At 31.9% G+C, this 19,040-nt stretch overlaps 1 protein-coding gene across 1 annotated transcript; it reads right to left on the bottom strand.

Moving 5' to 3' along the window:
* Positions 1-9,557: 9,557 nt before the first annotated feature.
* LOC125073765 (sodium- and chloride-dependent GABA transporter 1) lies at positions 9,558-18,318 on the bottom strand. The gene is made up of 12 exons (XM_047684796.1): positions 18,068-18,318; positions 14,553-14,799; positions 13,951-14,225; positions 13,437-13,538; positions 13,142-13,313; positions 12,811-13,001; positions 12,477-12,657; positions 12,060-12,184; positions 11,601-11,845; positions 11,258-11,461; positions 10,982-11,149; positions 9,558-10,692 (listed from the first exon to the last, which is right to left on the bottom strand). The coding sequence occupies exons 2-12, from the start codon at positions 14,621-14,623 to the stop codon at positions 10,600-10,602; spliced, it is 1,827 nt and encodes a 608-aa protein (XP_047540752.1). The 5' UTR covers positions 14,624-14,799; positions 18,068-18,318; the 3' UTR covers positions 9,558-10,599.
* Between the last annotated feature and the right edge of the window lie 722 nt (positions 18,319-19,040).

Genomic DNA, 19,040 nt, shown 5'->3' with positions numbered 1-19,040 from the left:
AGTTCATTAGTTTTCAATGTTGTCTTGGGTCTGGGTGTTTGTGGTACCGTCGTTACTTCTGATTTTTCAAAACGCAAGTGCTTTAGCTACTTACATTGGGATCAGCGTAATGCATGTGATGTCGTCCAATATTTATTTATGTATAAATGATTAAAATTTCCAACAACGCCAATATCTTTTGCCATGTGTGAACACTTACCATCAGGTAGCTCATTTGACAGTCTTCTAATCTGCAGAAACAATTTACAGTAGTAAATAATAATAATAATATATAATAATAAATAGATGTAAATTAGTAATTCTCTAAAATGACAGACGTTTATAACCGGATAGATTATAAGTTTGTAAATCCTGACGTCCAAAGCTTGGATCACACCAATTACAAGTTATCAGTCAAAAGATACGCAGGATCAACTCGGAACTTTACATTAAGAAACAGAAACTACCATTTAAAACCTTCTTTTTTGAAGTCGGCTTAAAAAAAAACTAAACGTGAGTTTTTAAATACCCTCTAGTATTAACTAATAACTCAAATCAAATCAAAATATACTTTATTCAAGTAGGCTTTTACAAGCTCTTTTGAATCGTCATTTAACAAACTATTTAAAGTAAAGCTAAACCGATTAGGAATGTAGATTCTACCGAGAGGTACCGGCAACAAACTCAGTAGTTACTCTTTTTCAACGTCTAAAAATACAGTCATGTTAGTTAAATACAATTATATATGTATGTTATGTCTCTTGCCTGGAAGTCAACGAGCATTAACTCGTCGCTTATTATAACTAGACATGATAGACTTTTTTAAGCGAATGACGTTACATTTTAATTAAAAAATGTAACGTTCCTCTTGTCTTAAGAAGTCATCTTAGAAGTAAATTAACTATATTTTTTTATGATATAGGTGACAAACGAGTAGGAGGCTCACCTGACGGAAAGTGACTACCACCGCCCATGGACATCTACAACACCGAAGGCTTACAGGTGCGTTACCGGCCTTTCAGGAAGGATTACACTCTTTTCTTGAAGGTTCCGAAGTCGTATCGGTTCGGAATAATCGCCGGCGAAAGCGGGTTCCACAGAGTGGTTGTGCGAGGCAGAAAATGCCTTAAAAATCGCGCTGTTGTGTATTCTCGGACATCTAGGTGGTGCGGGTGAAATTTAGAAAACTGTTTTACTCTGTATTATAACGGACAAAATATAAAAATGTACTCACAATATTTACGTTCGCTGAAACTCGAAATAATAATATATATAATATATATATATATATATGTCAGTAGTTACTTAGATTTGAATCCGTTCCTTGGAATAAGATTAACATACCTATAAATATATCGGCTTCTATAAAATACCAGACAAAACTATAATTCCTTGAATTGTAACGCCATTCGATTATTCGTTTAATACGTTATTAGTTAATAAACATTGACATTTTATAAATACTGGACATACTTTAAAATAAATATGGAATTCAGACGTGATATATAATTATATGTTACTTACAATACCTCGCGGTTTAATCAGCGTATATAAAAAATATATTTAATAAAGTTTGTGATATTTATTGACATTAATATTTATTATGATTGTATTTTTCTGAGGGATTTTTAACTTGAAGTTATACAGCCTTTAAAAAGATACAGAGTAATAGCTGTCAATGTCACACAGATGGGTTTGAACTTATTCCAAGGCGCTCTAACACATACTTATTTTTACATTACATTACATTAACAGCCTGTAAATTTCCCACTGCTGGGCTAAGGCCTCCTCTCCCTCTGAGGAGAAGGTATGGAGCATATTCCACCACGCTGCTCCAATGTGGGTTGGTGGAATACATATGTGGCAGGATTTCGTTAAAATAAGCCAAATGCAGGTTTCCTTGCGATGTTTTCCTTCACCGCCGAGCACGAGATGAATTATAAACACAAATTAAGCACATGAAAACTCAGTGGTGCTTGCCTGGGTTTGAACCTACAATCATCGGTTAAGATGCACGTTTTAATAATGCATTCTAACCTAACCTAACCACTGGGCCATCTCGACTCATGCTCATCCGACATTCAAATTTCTTATTATATACGATGATTTCCTTCAGCGCCGCGTATAATGAAAGCTTAGCGGTGCTTAACAGGAATTGAACCCGATATTCTTACCATTCTTCATCTAAGCTGGACCAATATTTCCTATAACATTCCATAATAAACGAACCATCAAATATAAAAAACAGTATTGAAATCGGACAAATACTTCCTGAGATAAGTGCCTTTAAACAGACAAACTTGTCTAGTCAGACATACCTGGTAATTGAATAAAATAATTAGGACCTCATACCGGAATACAATGTCAAATAAAAGATACTTTATATGCGGAGACGCATCGTTTTAATATTCACATTGTTTCTTTGAATCGCCATACCGATATGTTGGTGAAGGTCGACGCGTGACTTGAAAACCTAATAAAATGAATATCTTGTAAGGTACTTAATGTTTAGGTATTTATAAAACGAATTTACATTTGTTCCGTGATCGGGAATAAGAAATGCATTCAAAATTGGAATCAATCAAAATCACGCTTGAATCTAATTTCAAATTACATAAGAACTTTTGAATCGTCAAGCGTTGTTCGGTTCGAGATATTCCATTGAAATGGATCGGCAATATCAGCAATGGGATAAGATCGTACTAAATTTCGGCCTAATTCGAACACCTTTTTATTGATTTAGTTCTCCAGGCGATACAAGACATTAAAACTGCTTCTATTGATTGAAGAAAAATAAATAAAAGTGATGGAATCAGCTGGAAATTCGGTCGTTACAATTTAACCTCATTGCTGATCTCGCCCCACATAACTTTTTGAAATACAGTGTAAACTCTATATAACGACACGGTCTTTGACGTTATAGATAGATGTCGTTGGAGAGAAGAAAAATATGTATTAGAAAAAAAAAAATTATATTTCAGACTAATGTTAGTAACTAAATGAAACAATTCTTATTTGTACGCTATTGCGTATAGTCGTCTGATGTATTTTACTGCACCAGTAATTATTGTTGTTATTGAGAGTGGAAGTAACGCTATATAGAGTGTATCATTGTATGGCAGATAAGCTGAACCAACCAAAGTTGAGTGATTTCGACGCTTTAGAGAGTTTGTCGTTAAATCGAGTGACGTTACATGGAATCAAACTCAAACTCAAACTCAAATTCCTTTATTCAACAAAGAAGCATTACGCTTACTCATTGATTGTCAAATTAAACCTGAGAAGAACCGGCGAAAGAAACTCAGCGGGTCTTTTTTTTTGTCAAATTAATTATATACATAATTGTATATGAATAGAAACAGCCAGGAGGCGATCGTTTCATTCCCAAGGTGTGCTTTCAAACATAAACTCGACTAATTGTATAGTAACCTTTCGCACACAAGCGTTCCTTAACAATTTTTTCACCCAAAGCATCTTAGGCAATTATACATATCAATTTTAAGAAGTAGGTTAGATTATGCAAGTTTCCTCTATGATAACAGTGCTAATATGCATCTCAAAAAATTAGACTCAATACAAAATCAGTGCATGAGAGTAATAGGTGGTTTTTTAAGAAGCACACCAGTTCACGTGATGGAGTGTGAACTCCATCTACAGCCCCTTCGTATACGTAGATATTATCTTGCTGGTAAATTTTTACTAAAGATACGATCGTTTAATTGTTGTGAGGCAATTGATGTTCTAGCTAATCTTAATAATTTATGTCAAAAACCCTTTTGGACGCGTAAGAAAAAACCGCTATTAGTGACAATATATCAATCAGTTATTTCAGTACCAATTCAATCAAGTGATGTGTTAAGAATGTTCTCTTTGGAGTCATGGATGAGTAGTATGGATTTATCTTCAATTATAAAAACAACCATCCCATTTATTGAGAGAGCCAAAAGTTCGTATAGTTTAAATAAGTTAAAATTAGCAAGCGATACTTATCTTAATTTGGAATATTCAAACTATCATCAAATCTATACCGATGGTTCAAAACACAATAATAATACTGGTGCTGCTTTCTACGATGCTCAATCTAAATCTGGTATCAAATTTAAAATAAACTGTAACATATCTGTAATGTATACGGAACTGATTGCCATTTTGGAAGCATTATCGTATGTCCATTCCTTGAATAACAATAATATAGTAATCCTTACTGATTCTAGAGGTGCTTTACAACACTTACTCCGATGTACTTTTGGCATTCCTGGCATTCCTATTGCTTATAATATTATTGATTCTGTGAATAAATTTAATTCCAACAACAGACATGTAATCTTACAATGGGTACCTGCTCATGCCGGTATAGAGTACAACGAAAGAGTAGATATACTGGCGAAGGAAGCCTGTTTTGATGGAATAGATTACACTTGTTTACCTTATTATACTGATTTATTAGTTATTATTAAAAAATACTGTTACAAAATGTGGAATGAATACTTTGGTGAACGCTCGAAATCTAAAGGAATATGGTTTAAAACAATTCAACCCAGTATATCTACTCACATTTGGTTTGAAGATGCTGAGATGAACAGGTTAGATATAATTACAGCCTTAAGACTTCGATCCGGTCACATCCCCTTAAATGCATTTGCTTCATTAATTGGAAAAATTCAATCTCCGAATTGTGTCGAATGCGGAAAAATTGAAGATGTGTATCATATAATGGCGGAGTGTTTACGAAACGAGCCGGAAAGGATATTATTTTGTCAAACCAATCAAATTAATTTAAATGAAGTAGGCATATGTAACTTTATACTTGCTTTCCCTGTTTCTTCGGAAGCAAAACGACTTTATAAAATTGTTCAAATTGGTATTAAGCGTCGCTTGTAATTTTTTAGTTTTGTAATGATGAGGGTGACATATTCAAAATGTGAACAAACCCTCAATAAATATGTTTAGAATTAAAAAAAAAAAAAAAAAAACATTTTTTTTAAATTTGGCAAATTGAGCTTACACCGTATATACAAATTTGTATAGAACATAGAAAAATTTAATTTCTACATTCAATCCATTCATATTTGTCTGATATTAATTTATATATAGCATAAAACAAAATCTCTTTCTGTTACCCATAACTTCTTCTAAATTAATTGGATTGCCATGCGGCTTAAACTAATAAAAAGATCGATAAACGAGAAAGATTTTTGTGTATAATTTGCTAATATTTTGTTCCAAATGGGTAAAGTGCGACGGTATTTTATCCAACAGATGTTTTAGTACGCTTACGTGATTAACTCTTGCTAAACCTTTGGAGATACAAGGAAGATTTTCAAAATGGCCACTGAAACTTGTCAAAATAAAACGATATCATGTATCTATCTTCTACGGTACATTCATGATACGTATTTTAATCTGTTAGTAAGGAAAACAATAGGTTATTTTCTCTTAAGATTTTTCTCCAATTCATTATAAATCATATTTAGTTAAATATGCCAGTTACTTTGGGCATTTAATATAGATTAAAAATATCTTTTACACGGTACACAGTGACAGCCTGTAAATTTCCCACTGCTGGGCTAAGGCCTCATCTCCCTTTGAGAAGGTTTGGAGCATATTCCACCACGCTGCTCCAAAGCGGGTTGGTGGAATACACATGTGGCAGAATTTCGTTGAAATTAGACACATGCAGGTTACCTCACGGTGTTTTCCTTCCCCCGGGCACGATATGGATTATAAACACAAATTAAGCACACGAAAATTCAGTGGTGCTTGCCTGGGCTTGAACCCGAAATCATCGGTTAAGATGAATATCATCAGATATGTTCTTATTTATTTGTTATATGTTGTTATGTAACAAATAAATACCAACATATCTGATCATAAAATAATCTTGATCAATTTTACAGCACCTATAAAAATTCCATTCATAAATCTATTTCGTAACATCAACACTAAACATAGAACAGTTGTCTGTGTATGTTCTACAGAATATGGCGCTCACGTTAATAAATATGTCAAATTCGATTTTGCAAGATAGACATCAAGGCGAACGGGATTACGTCATGCGCATAAAGTTATTGTTTAAACAAACAATTACATGGAAACGCTAATACCCGAAAAAGGTGTTAACGCCTACAGCATGTATTAAGACCTTTATGCAACAGATAGCGTTTTTATTTAATCGCTATTCGCTTATTCTCCAAGAACACTGTCAACGCCTACTAAATACACTACGCAATCTTACGCGGCCGCTTCACTGGGTGTTTATTAAGACATAGATTCTATAAAAATGTTTTAAAAAAAGACGGCCACATGCGAGTCGGATTCGTGCCGTGCCTTTATTTCATATCAGTCCATGCCATTATCTATAAAATATGTCTGTTGCATGGGAGGAATAAAAATCCATCATTTGTTAAAATTTCAACTGTCTAACTATCACGGTTTATTAAACAGCGAAGTCTTAGTAATAGGGTCCTGTTTTAACCCTTTGGATATGGGACCCTAAAAAGTATCTAAGTATCAAAACTAAAATATAAATAATCAGACAAAAAACAAAAAACATTTTATCGTTTGATATCTTCTGGATTAACAATTAATTTATCTTTATGTAAACTATAATAAATACAGAAATAATAATAATAAATAACTAATTTCTCCCGCATATGAAGTTGACTTTAAAAGTACAGAAAATAATAGTTTTCGAGTGTACTTACATACTTCCGTCCCTTTTCACTAAAACACACATATTGCTGAAAAACGAGATGAAAGATAAACATAAATAAAAAGTATTAATAACATGAAATAAAACGCTATCTCTTCGTCCTATGCTTTGTAACACATTAACAAAACTGTGCACGTTATTTAATATTGTTATATTATGTAACAGAAGTGCAAAAATCACGCTATTTGACATAGAAATTACGATAAATAATTACTTATGTCGCGTGTTTTATAACACACTTTATTCTCTTCCTTGTATTAAAATAAGTTTAAAAATATGTGCATTCAATAAATAAATATTAATTGTATGTCATATTTGATGTGGAACACATTTTAGCACGCCTTGTGAAGAACAATTGGAACACCGTTAAGGCAAACGGACACCTTATATCTGCGTTTAAACTATATATCTAAATGCTATATATTAGAATTTAGCAATGAAATTATGGATAAGTAAAAGTATAATATTAATAGCAATAATCCAAAACAATTAAAATGTCTAACGTCATTTCACATGTGGTCAAGTAAATTCAGAGTGTATGTCATGTACTGTAATGACGACCTCTTTGGTCGAGTTGTGTGTACACCGGTTTTCATGGGTACGCCACTCCGAGGTCCCGGGTTCGATTCCTGGCCGAGTAGATGTAGAAAAAGTTCATTAGTTTTCTATGTTGTCTTGGGTCTGAGGGTTTGTGGTATCGTCGTTACTTCTGATTTTCCATAACACTAGTGCTTTAGCTACTTACATTGGGATCAGAGTAATGTATGTGATGCTGTCCAATATTTATTTATTTATTATTATTACTACATGTATAGGTACATGACATACGCTCTATAATTTACGAAACGAAAATTAAACGTTAACAGCTATAAATTTTTGGTGTTTTGTGGGAAAATAATGAATTACAATCGCTGTCTTAGATGTGTAGTGTCTGTTGCACAAATACTAGCATTATAACTCTAGAAAAGTTTATCAAAGTACCAGATGATAATGAAATGAGGATTGTTTGGTTGGAACACGCAAAACGAGATTCGTACTATCTGTTTTTATAAAACCATTTTGAATTTTAATATAAATAAATAGGTTCAAATAAAATGCACTGACGAAAGAACACAGTTATTACTGCTTAAACTTAAAGGTGATAAATTTACTGTTTCCACTGAACTGACAGTTTTTGCCTGTATGACGTCACACAATGGCGGCTCATGATTTAGATCACGTGACCTACAGATTAAATAGAAAAAACCTTTAATTTCAATACATTGACAAATTTTCAGCAGCAGACCAGCAGATATATTTTTGCACTCTTTGTATTTTTCCTCGATTCAAAATATTTTCATTTTAAGATTGAATATACTTTTATATTTTTATTTCATTATTTGTAAGAAATAGTTTAGTAACAAAGAATACAAAATATTAAGGACCTAATAATGAACCTTGTAGGACACCATAGTGCTTGTTCTAAATGACTGCAACTAAACATATCTCATCTACAGCGCAATGTATACTGTATGTGCACTGTACATAAGTACTAAATGGTTAGACAGGTTTGTATATGATAGGAAAGATGGACTTGATTTCAAATCTTTGCACTCCTTTTACTGTACGTATAACAATAAATTTAATGTTTATAAATAATAAATACTAATATTTTAAACATATCCATAGTTTTTAGAGATGTTTGAAAAATATTTGCTAGCTTTTTCATTCAGTATAAAAATGTGTATGTTTTATCAAAGGCCTCTCAAAGGTTTAGTAACTAAAATGATCTTCACTTGATAGAGAGGTTATTACTTAATTAAAACAAATAAAATTTAAGATATCAAACGGCTTTAAGAAAATTAAAAATAAGACACGATAAATTTAATTTACTATTTAATGAAATAAATAAACTAATATCTAAATTTCACATCTTTGGCATATACCAACGTCTTCAATATATAATCAAATACAATTTTGGTTTGTATCGATATTATGTTGAAAGTAGACATGTGTGTATATAATAACGAATAAGGCTAAACAACTTAATATTAATAATAATAATGAATACTTGGTTTATCTCGGACTATAATACTGCAATCATAGTTTCTTGAAAATATTTTGGCATTATTGGTAGTCAATTGAGAGAAATTTGAATTCCTCGAATATTTGCAATACAAGATGATATTAAAAATCTAAGCAATAAAGTACATTTTGATATGTAACTTAATATACTTAATAAGTAAATATGTTTATTAAAACTACATTTAAATATATATGGAAGCACAATATTGATTTATGAATATAAGAATTTACTTAAACAAGCAAACGATTACGTCATTAATATTAGACTGTAGATATTATTTGATAAGCTTAATTTTCAAAGTCATGTAATGATGACAAAAAAACCTAGAAATGTTTAGAACATATTTGCTATGTTTGTATATAGAGATATAATGATTACATAACATACAGGCATTATATAATATCTAACTGAAAATTTGGCAACGTTTCATATAATTACGTGAAGAGTAAATATTTTTTCTTTTTTTGTAACATTTTTTTATATATTTTCTATATTATCTTAAGAGACTACTAATTTTAAAGATACAATAGAAAATTGACATTAAATAGACATTAATAGACATACAATTATTTGAACACGATTAGTTTTTTGGAAATCCACACATTCCACTACATATAATTTTCATAATTGCATTAGATATATGTCGTTCTACAGATCTATAAAGGTACAAACATTTAAGATAGATATATAGTAAATGTTAGATAAAATATTTTGTAAATAATAACTTATTAATTTAGGCCAATATATTGTGATGTTTCATATAAAAAATCTACAGTATATAGTTATATTTTTCATTGATTGATATTTAGTTTTTTGTATATAAGATTGTTTATAATTTTGGTCACGGATCGAACACAGTTGTTTCATCGTTAAATTTGAAATTGATCTAAGCTTTGAAAGTTTTTTTAAAGACATTAAATGAACTAAAACATTACTTGAACTATATTACACTATTAAAGCTGAACCAAAAGATTAGTAAACAAAAGTCTAATAAGACGTATAAATAATAATAAATTAACTATTGCAATACACATGTTTCATGCACATGCTTTCGATTACATAGTTCTCATTGTATATATTAAAGTAGAAGATTTAAAAGTGATTAATCTAACAATATTACTTCAAAAACACCACACATATAACCGCGTCTCGTTGCGTTTTACTCATAAATACAATAAAATACCTAATCTAAAAATTATAGTCATTTCTGATCTTACATCTAAATCCTTTCAGGATAATAACGATTAAAATATATCTTTAAATAAATATGCGTTATTTAAATTTAAATCAGATACAAATAATAGTACTGATTGACGTATTATAATTTCACTAAGAATTGTCGAACATTTATATAAAAAATCAATTACTGATTATAATCGGTTACAAAATAATTTATATATGTGTATATTTAATGTATTATTATATAAAGCATTGACTACATGGAAGACGACAATAATATAGTTAACATTAGTTCTCATACTAAAACTAATTAAAATTATCAAAATATAGCGTAAGGTACAAACATACATGAACGCATCGCGTCGCACCCAAGAAATGTCAAAAAATTTGGTGAGACTTAAACGTTTAAACACACAAACTTAATTATAAATAATATTAATAACAAAAACGAATTATAACCCTAAAAAATTACATTTATGCACTAGAGATTAAACACGCTTAATGTAAACAATCTACGTAATATGCCATTTTTTGATAATGATAAAATTGTGCGTGAATCTTTCGAATATTTATCCGTTGAAGTACTCTTAGACACATCGATACATTTGAATACTCACGTTGTCGAAACTCTACCCGATCGAGATCGAAAGATGTTAAGTTTTTCTTAAGCTTTTCCGTGTTTGGCTTGTTCCTCTTGTTGCATCTTTGTGCGTAGCGAGGGAACATCTTCGGGTATACGAACGATCGTGTGGAATTTCTGGAATTCGTAAATATATATATTAATAATAACAATGAAATCAATAAAATTTTATTACAGATCGCCTTAATTTAATTTGTTTTAGTAATAAGCAAAAAAATAACTTACTACGATCAAAATATGTTTAAAAACTATAGCAGTACTAGAAAACCTTATATCCATTTTATATAATTATTAATTTATATATCTAGGACATTTAGTTATAACAATATGTATATACTTAGTGAACAAATAATACATACAGAAAATATCAATGGTAGCGAAAGACATATAACTACACAATACCGACCTCCATGTTAGTTCCAGGAGTCACTCGCCACAGATAGATCATGTACCCGGGGATGCACAGCATGGAGGACAGCGCAGTGAACCAGCCGAAGGCATGTGACCACCACGGGTACTCATAGTTCATGTATTTGATCGGAGTCCATTGCACCAGGTTGAAAATGAAAACGCTCTGGAAGCGTTTGAAAATTCAATATAAATTTAAAATATTTTTTTTAATACTGAGCATAATCATATAACATCACGTTTGAAAAACTCTTAACAAAATAACGTTACTTACAATACAGATAGCAGGAGTGAATCCAACCCAACAGAACTTCCACCAAATTGTGGGATAGTAGCCAATCATTTCTTTGATACCATCGTAGAAACGGTTCACGCCAAATGCCCAAGATATGGAGACGCATTCGAAGAAGATCAAGAAAAGTAAGCAGAACCCAGATACGGCGTAGGAGTCTAAAATTTGGAAAACGTACATCCCACCCTGGAAAAAAGAAATATTTACTTTAAAACACCAAGATTACTAAATAAAAAAGGTAAAGATGAAAAATAATTCACCGGTGTCATTATTGCTTTAAAATATAAATTATTTTATATATCTTACAAATTTCGTCAAAAATTACCTCCGAAATGCAAGAAAGTCCGACCAAATAAGATATAACACATGTAATAGCGATGAATATTTCCTTCCTCCTTCTCAAGAGTTTGGGCCATTCGTCAATCACAGCTGTGATGAAACCTTCCATAGTGCAGAACTGACTGTCAAGACCTATGAGGAGCAACATGAAGAAGAACAGACACGACCAGAGAGGAGCTCCTGGGAGCTGGAGAACTGCTGATGGATAAGCGAGGAAAGCTAGCCCTGGTCCTGTAAGATAAATATATTTATTAGCACTTTCAAAAGAAAATGTCTTATAAAAAGTTGTATTGGAATATTATAATTTTTAAATATTCAATTTTACCAAAAATACTAATTTTTTTCTATATGACCAAATAAGTTTTTTTGTTTTTAAATCAACTGATTTTATGAATTATTTTAGTGGTTAGCGAATCTGTTGAAGATATTTTTGATATTGAAGTACCTGATGCTGCAACTTCCGCTACGGGTCTTTGCTGTTCGTGAGCCATAAAACCAACTACGGAGAATATCACAAAACCAGCAAACATTGACGTACTCGAGTTAACTGAACACACTATCAATGCGTCCCTGAAATAAATCGTTGATTAATTTGTTTAATTGATGAAAATTATATTATATATTTGACATTCTAATATAATAAATGTATAACAAAAAAGTATCTGAATTTTTATTATAGCTTTAATTGTCGTTGACTATCTTATATGAAATGGAAAAAAAAATGCCAAAAACCTTGAATCATCAAATTTTTATAAGTAGTGAAAATAATAGCCCATAACGATGGTTTTATTTTTATGTTGTTAAATAAAAATAATTTGTGACACACATAAAGGAAACGTGAAAATATTTTGACTTTACTTACTTGTAAACATTGTTCGTGAACTTATTGTAACTTCCCAAAGCCACTAGCGTCCCCAATCCAAGACCATATGAGAAGAATATCTGTGTGACCGCATCGATCCATACTTCGGACTCGAGAAGTTTCGACATGTTAGGCATTATATAGAATTTTATACCTTCCATTGCACCGGGTAGAGTAATACCTGTTGACAAAATTGTAAATTAAAACATCATAAAAATAAATAACGAATACTGAGATAATTTCGTCACATTCTGACAATAAAGATTATGTAATATTCAAATCAGGTATTCCTCAAACTCTTGTAAAAAACTTAATTGAAATTTGCTTAACTCACCTCTTATGAGCAACACGGTTAACAGGAAGTAAGGGAATAAGGCAGTGAAGTAGACAACTTTGCCAGTCCATCTGACACCCTTCCAAATACAGAAGTAGCAAAGCACCCACACTAGCAAAAGTGTTCCAGCGAGCTCCCAACGGATATTACCGATATGCTCAATACCGCTTGAAATTTGAAGTGCACGACGTCTGAGAAAATAAAATATCAATAATTAATACATGTATAAATATTTTTGCTTCTTTATAAAAAATCTTGTAACCGGTTATTACGTTCACACAAAAAATATCAAAGCTATTCTTTGTATCGTATACATCTATTATATACTTACTCCCAGAATTCCTTAACGGGATCGGAGAGGATAGCTTTGCTGACATTCTTGCCATTAAGAGTACAGAATGTTGTCATGTCGAAATCGGACCAGCAGGTTAGGTTCTTCCTGTCGTAAGGATTAACACAAGTGTCCGTGTTCCAATAGTTGTCACATGAACGCCAAGGGACATCTGCAATTATAAACATTAATGAGAATAATTATTAGAACTCCAAATAGAAGACAATTCAATTCAAGAAGACTCATTAAATTGTCAAAGTTTTTGCAGTTAAGTGTACAATAAATATGGACTAACCTGCTCTCATAGACATGAAGAAGTAAAAAATAGCCCAAGCAAGAATCACGATGTAATAAACGTTCATCCAACAAGACATCACTGCAGCTGCGTAACCGATACCTAAAAAGAAATTTCATATTTATAACCTTAAATATAAAACCCATTTAATATCAGAAATAATTAAGATAATGTCATTAATGGTGAAGAGAAACCATTAAATTAAACTGGTTAAAGACATTACAAAGGTACCTTCAGGGGTGTTAATTACTTGGTATTATTTATCCTTTGTAGCAAATGTAAGAAATATTGTTTCAATTAAGTTTATGGTTACTCTGACAGTTCTATATTTAAAATACATATTTTTTTTTTTTTATAAAATACCTAAGAAAATATTTATATTTTAAGCAATTCGTTGTTTTCTTTTGGGTAGTTTTGAAATTCCAAATTATAGAATTTCATGTATGTGGATTCACATTATTTATTTTCGTTACGGCACACAACTGTTTCAGATGACTAAATTTATAAAACTTACCTTTGAAAATCGGTGCAATCTTGAATACTCCCAAACCACCGATCGTAAGCATCTGTCCCATGGCCAGTTCCATGAAGAACATCGGAATACCAGCAAGGAATAACGTAAGGAAATAAGGTATGAGGAATGCTCCACCGCCATTTTTGTAGCAAAGGTAAGGGAAACGCCACACATTGCCGAGACCAATGGCTAGACCTATGACGGAGAGGATAAAGTCTAGCTTACTACCCCATGACCCTCGTTCGGGGAGGTCAGACTTGGACTTGACCACGGTGCTGAAAATTGATTTTCATTTAAACATCCATTTGGAAATTTAAAAAATTGATTAAAATGATAAAGTTATAATCAAAAGCTAAATAAAATAATTAGTTAAGATTTTATTCTACTACATTGATATTTTAATTCGGCAGGCTCATAAGGCATTGAGTTGTCAAATCTTAAACTAACTGATGAGAGATCAGAATGTGAAATAAAAGAATAATCACTGCAAAGTTTAACAAGAGCTATGTTATTTTTGATATTTGATCTCATCAAAGAGCTTCAAAGCCTTTCGATTAGCTTAGAAGATTATGCTGTAAAGTTCGTTACATAGTCATACTTACGTAGGCTTGCTGCTAGCTCCTTGAACACTCAGTTCGATGTCATCACCGCGTGCATCATTTTTAGTATCCATCTCTGTATCTTCTTCTAAAATTCCTTCGCAATCAAACTCTTTTTCGTCTTCTGTCTCTCTCTATCTCTCTTTGTTTCCCTCACCAGCTATAGAGTTATCAGTCAAGGGAACTGTATTAACATTTTTATAAAAGTACGTCGACTAGATAAGTATCTTGTACTGTTCGTAGTATTTTTCTGAAACAAGGAATAGTTGCTATTACTAACGAGTTTTTAAAAACTAAATTACTACTTTTTCCTATATTTATGATGAAGATGTCGTTCTGACCACGACCATGAGTTTCGGCTACAGTGGCGAATCTCAAGGGTGAGCGGCCAACTACGCAGGATATATTATGTAGTGCGCACATACAGGTGCACTGTCATAATCCGAAGGAACACAAATTCGACATGATAGGAAAGTATTCAGACACAGGAACTCTTACTTGCTTTCGAGTCATGGGATTGTAGACTTTCAACAGACTCCGTGCTGTTACTGAGAAAATTTCGCCGGAAAAGACAATAACTTTTTATCGGCCCGATCTGGTGTTTGAACCCAGACCCCCGGGATCTGGTGCCTTATATCTAGCCAATAGACCAACGAGGCGGTGAAACGACATTATGAGTCATCATTCATTTAATACAAACCAAACTGCCAACAATCATTTAAATTTCTGTGTTGTTTTATTACAATTTGACTATTGTTGGGAGGGTGCAGATGTTGAGTACCCTATATCCCTTTTTGTACCCCTAACAATATTTGGAAAACTTCTTAATGGTCGGTTGAGTACAAAGGTCTTAAAAACGTATCAAACTCTCTTTCACATTTATAATTCGCGAAATTCGTAAAACTTTATCTATGGTCACTCTCTTTTTATACTTTCGAGGGGTGAATTAAAAAAAGAGAAAGAGTTACTTTCGCATTTATATGTTTTGAGGGAAATATATACTATATTTACCTCAGAACATACATACGCTCTATTTCTATGAAAAAAAATATAATGAATGCCTCCATTGAATTCAAATTGGCTAATAGAATAACAAGCGTTGATATTTTACTCATAGTTCAAACGCCTTGGACCCGTAGCTTCTTTCGTCTGGACTTTGGACATAGGATTTGACTTTTTGACTGTCCTCTAGGATAAAATATCCCGTCAACATTCAGGATGTAAGCTATTAATATGTTGCATTAAAATGAAGCCGGTAACATTATGATGCGGGTACAGACAGACAAATAAGTAATTACAATAATTCTTAAAATAATATTACAATTACTCAAAATAACTGTACAGGAAACTTGCTATTTAAAAACGCACAGCTAGGCAAACAACTTTCAATTTAAGGATAAGATTGTCCATTCATTTAAAATGTTATTAGGTTTCGTCTTCGTTTGTACAAAATGTATAAAATCAGATAAGTATTTGGCAAAGACTAATAGAAGATAAACGATTGAAACGCATCGTCTCGATTCGGATATATTTCTCTTGACTTTTGACTTTGAGTCGTAAGGAACACGGGCCAAGTCCAAGGTTGCGTCAATTGAATCTGCAGGGATGAGTGACCATAATAAATTATCAACTCATATCCATTATTACACACAATACGGTAGAGCTATTCTGTAAACTCGAAACTCACAGCATACTACGATAGTGAAATCTTAAAAAGTGATAGGTAACTATAAAAAATATAACGTTTAAGAGTACATGGACCAAAATCGGCTAAGTCAATTTTCCAAATTTTACCAGTGAAAATATAAGTAGATTCTTAAAGCAAATTTTATGCTTTAAAAAATATTTGGTTAAAATATAATTGATACAAAAGCAGTCTTATCACTTACAGAGATCTATCTAGCTTCAAAAGAAGATTAGGGAAGAACACGATCCTGAATAGTTCGTATTTAAATAAGAAAATCATCACAATCCGTTACTCAATACTTACTCAATATCTCAAGAGTCAAGTGTTTTATCGTCATAGCTGTGTGAATTTCTAGACAGATATAGACGAATACCAAATAATATATTGGAAATAAATCATATCATATATTAAAAATGATTATGCGGTATTTTACATTTAGTATAATAGTAGATAATTATTGGGACGTTGTGACCAAATACACACACACATCAGTCTCATAATCCTAATCATAAAGAGATCAGCTATTTAATCCTAGCTCACCTTATTTCCAGTTGGTATAAAAATGGTCTGTTACTAAAAGGCTGAAGTCAATGGTCTGAGTGTTATACTAACTGTCTGTTAACTTCCTAAGCTAAGTGTTTAAAACTGTCTTATAGACACAATATAGATATAGAAACAAAATAACCTATTTTGGTTCAACCTTGGATTTAAAACCACAAGGGCTTAGGCTCCACACAGTATTATAGCAATCATATAAAAATAAATTAAATGATTCACCGTTAATATACTAAAAAGCTATTAATTTTTATTAAACTTTATAAACTTACTTTTTGTAGTAACTTTTTTTAAATTTGATCTAAATTAAAACAAAGTTTAAGCAAGGATACTAAATATTCATCTAATTGTAGCAATGAATACCAATATGTATAGGTAGGCATCTGTGCAGATGCACAAATACAGAACACTTTCAATTTCAAGACTAGAGTGATGTGGTGGATTTCATCCCTTCTGAGTGTGACAAACTAACGGATTTTCTTTTATTCTTAAGCACGGGTAGTGCAAAATTATTAACAGCCTAACTCAGAACATCTACAAAAAAATATTTACAGAAAACATAAAAACCAACTTTCATTTGCCCGACCCGGGATTTGAAACCATTTCTGGTACTTCAATAGCATAAGCAAGCTACTAGACCAATAGACTAATCACACATAACAATTCCTTAAACTTAATTGTTATTGTAGGCGATGGATGATGACAGTTTTTTTTTAAGTCTATGTAAGGTATTTTTTTTTTTTAATTCCTTATTACTCGCTAAGACCGGGCGTGATTTGCAATGCCTTTATAGATTTGTAAGCACCAAAATAATTCGCACCACACGCATATATCTAATCTAATATAACTATTAAATGATGAGCAACTATAATAGTGATATTATTATTTAACTTAATTATATTATACCATTAATTTGGAAATAAGTAGATATAGTTCAAAGGTACATAATTTCAGATAATAAGTAAAATAATACCAGTATCGATTAATAAGTAGCCTACCACCAGCTATTAAGTAAAACCATACCAATGTCAGTAGTCACCAGACCAATTGACTAGCGTACCTTTTTTCCAGCTCTTATTTAAAAAACTACTACTAAATCGGTGAAGAGAATTCACCTTCCACAATTTAGCTAATAACTACTTCTATTTATGATACACGAATTTATTTTAGAATTTTCATTGTGTAAATTCATACTAGTTTAATCTAAAACCAGAATAGTAGCGCAAAATGCTGGCTGATAATCAACGAGATTATAAATCTGTTTAAGTAAACTTACTATAAAATTAAACACACACCGCACCACAGTACACTATAACGACACCACACAGCACACAAACATTGTCATACACTAAACACAAAACTGGTATGTGTATCCGAGCACCCGATTTTCGAACGCAACAGCAAACGTCAAAGGCAACAATATGGCGGCGGAGAATTTGACAGGTGCGTGTTGTCCCGCCACATGCTTGGGCACGAATGTGGTATCACAGCTTACCATCGCACCCACTACAATATCATCTACATGTGAACCCTTCAACTGTCAGTCGTTGAAAGAATTTATGAGCGTTGCTCGTTCGACAATTCTGACCCTCCGGATGGTGTTGGTGATCACTGGGGATCATCGCGGGAGCTTGATTCGCTGACATTGCCTCGGCTAGATAAATTGATCGGCGATTGTTATTTCTACGAAGCCATTTGTTTGATTGTTGAGATAATTCTGTTGCGACAATCTAGTGATTGTCCATTTTGTAACCATTTGACTGCTACAAGATTTTGTATTGTGGTATTACAAACTACATACAATACATAAATGGAACCTTTTTCAAATACACATTTTACCTTATGCCTAAAAAATAAGAGAAAAATTTCTACAATTTCATATTTTTAATTGCAAACTTTAATTTAAATAAATTAAGAAACTAAAATTTTGTACACTATATTCTTAAACAATAACATTTCTACTAATTCAATCAAAATGTAAACCGGGTAAAAGTGGGAATCTCGGCTGCTTATATCCCAACATTATGTTCTAAAACCTTCTCCGAACGCGCTGGATCATTTTGGATAAGTTTTATTTATATTGGTTTAGTAGTTATTTCATTTATTTACAAAAATAACCAAATTTTTCCACTTAAAGCATTTATAGCACAATTCCATTGTAACTAATTAACATTGATGAATGATTTTATTGCAAAAATTTAAAGTATTTAATTATGGAATACTATTTTGTTTCCAATCTCATCCCATTT

This window comes from Vanessa atalanta, chromosome 25 (genome assembly GCF_905147765.1).
Source record: "Vanessa atalanta chromosome 25, ilVanAtal1.2, whole genome shotgun sequence".
NCBI classification, from domain to species: domain Eukaryota; kingdom Metazoa; phylum Arthropoda; class Insecta; order Lepidoptera; family Nymphalidae; genus Vanessa; species Vanessa atalanta.
The sequence above is the reverse complement of the archived record's forward strand: the minus strand, read 5'-3'. Positions and strand labels throughout refer to the sequence as shown.

What these genes read in the sequence shown, in the direction of transcription:
- LOC125073765 (XM_047684796.1), bottom strand. Translation starts at nt 14,623, where the DNA reads ATGGATACTAAAAATGATGCACGCGGTGATGACATCGAACTGAGTGTT. An exon ending in CCCGTTAAGGAATTCTGGGA is followed by an intron (nt 13,002 to 13,141) that starts GTAAGTATATAA and finishes TTATTTTCTCAG; the next exon opens with ACGTCGTGCACTTCAAATTT. An exon ending in CTCCTGGAACTAACATGGAG is followed by an intron (nt 10,693 to 10,981) that starts GTCGGTATTGTG and finishes TACGAATTCCAG; the next exon opens with AAATTCCACACGATCGTTCG.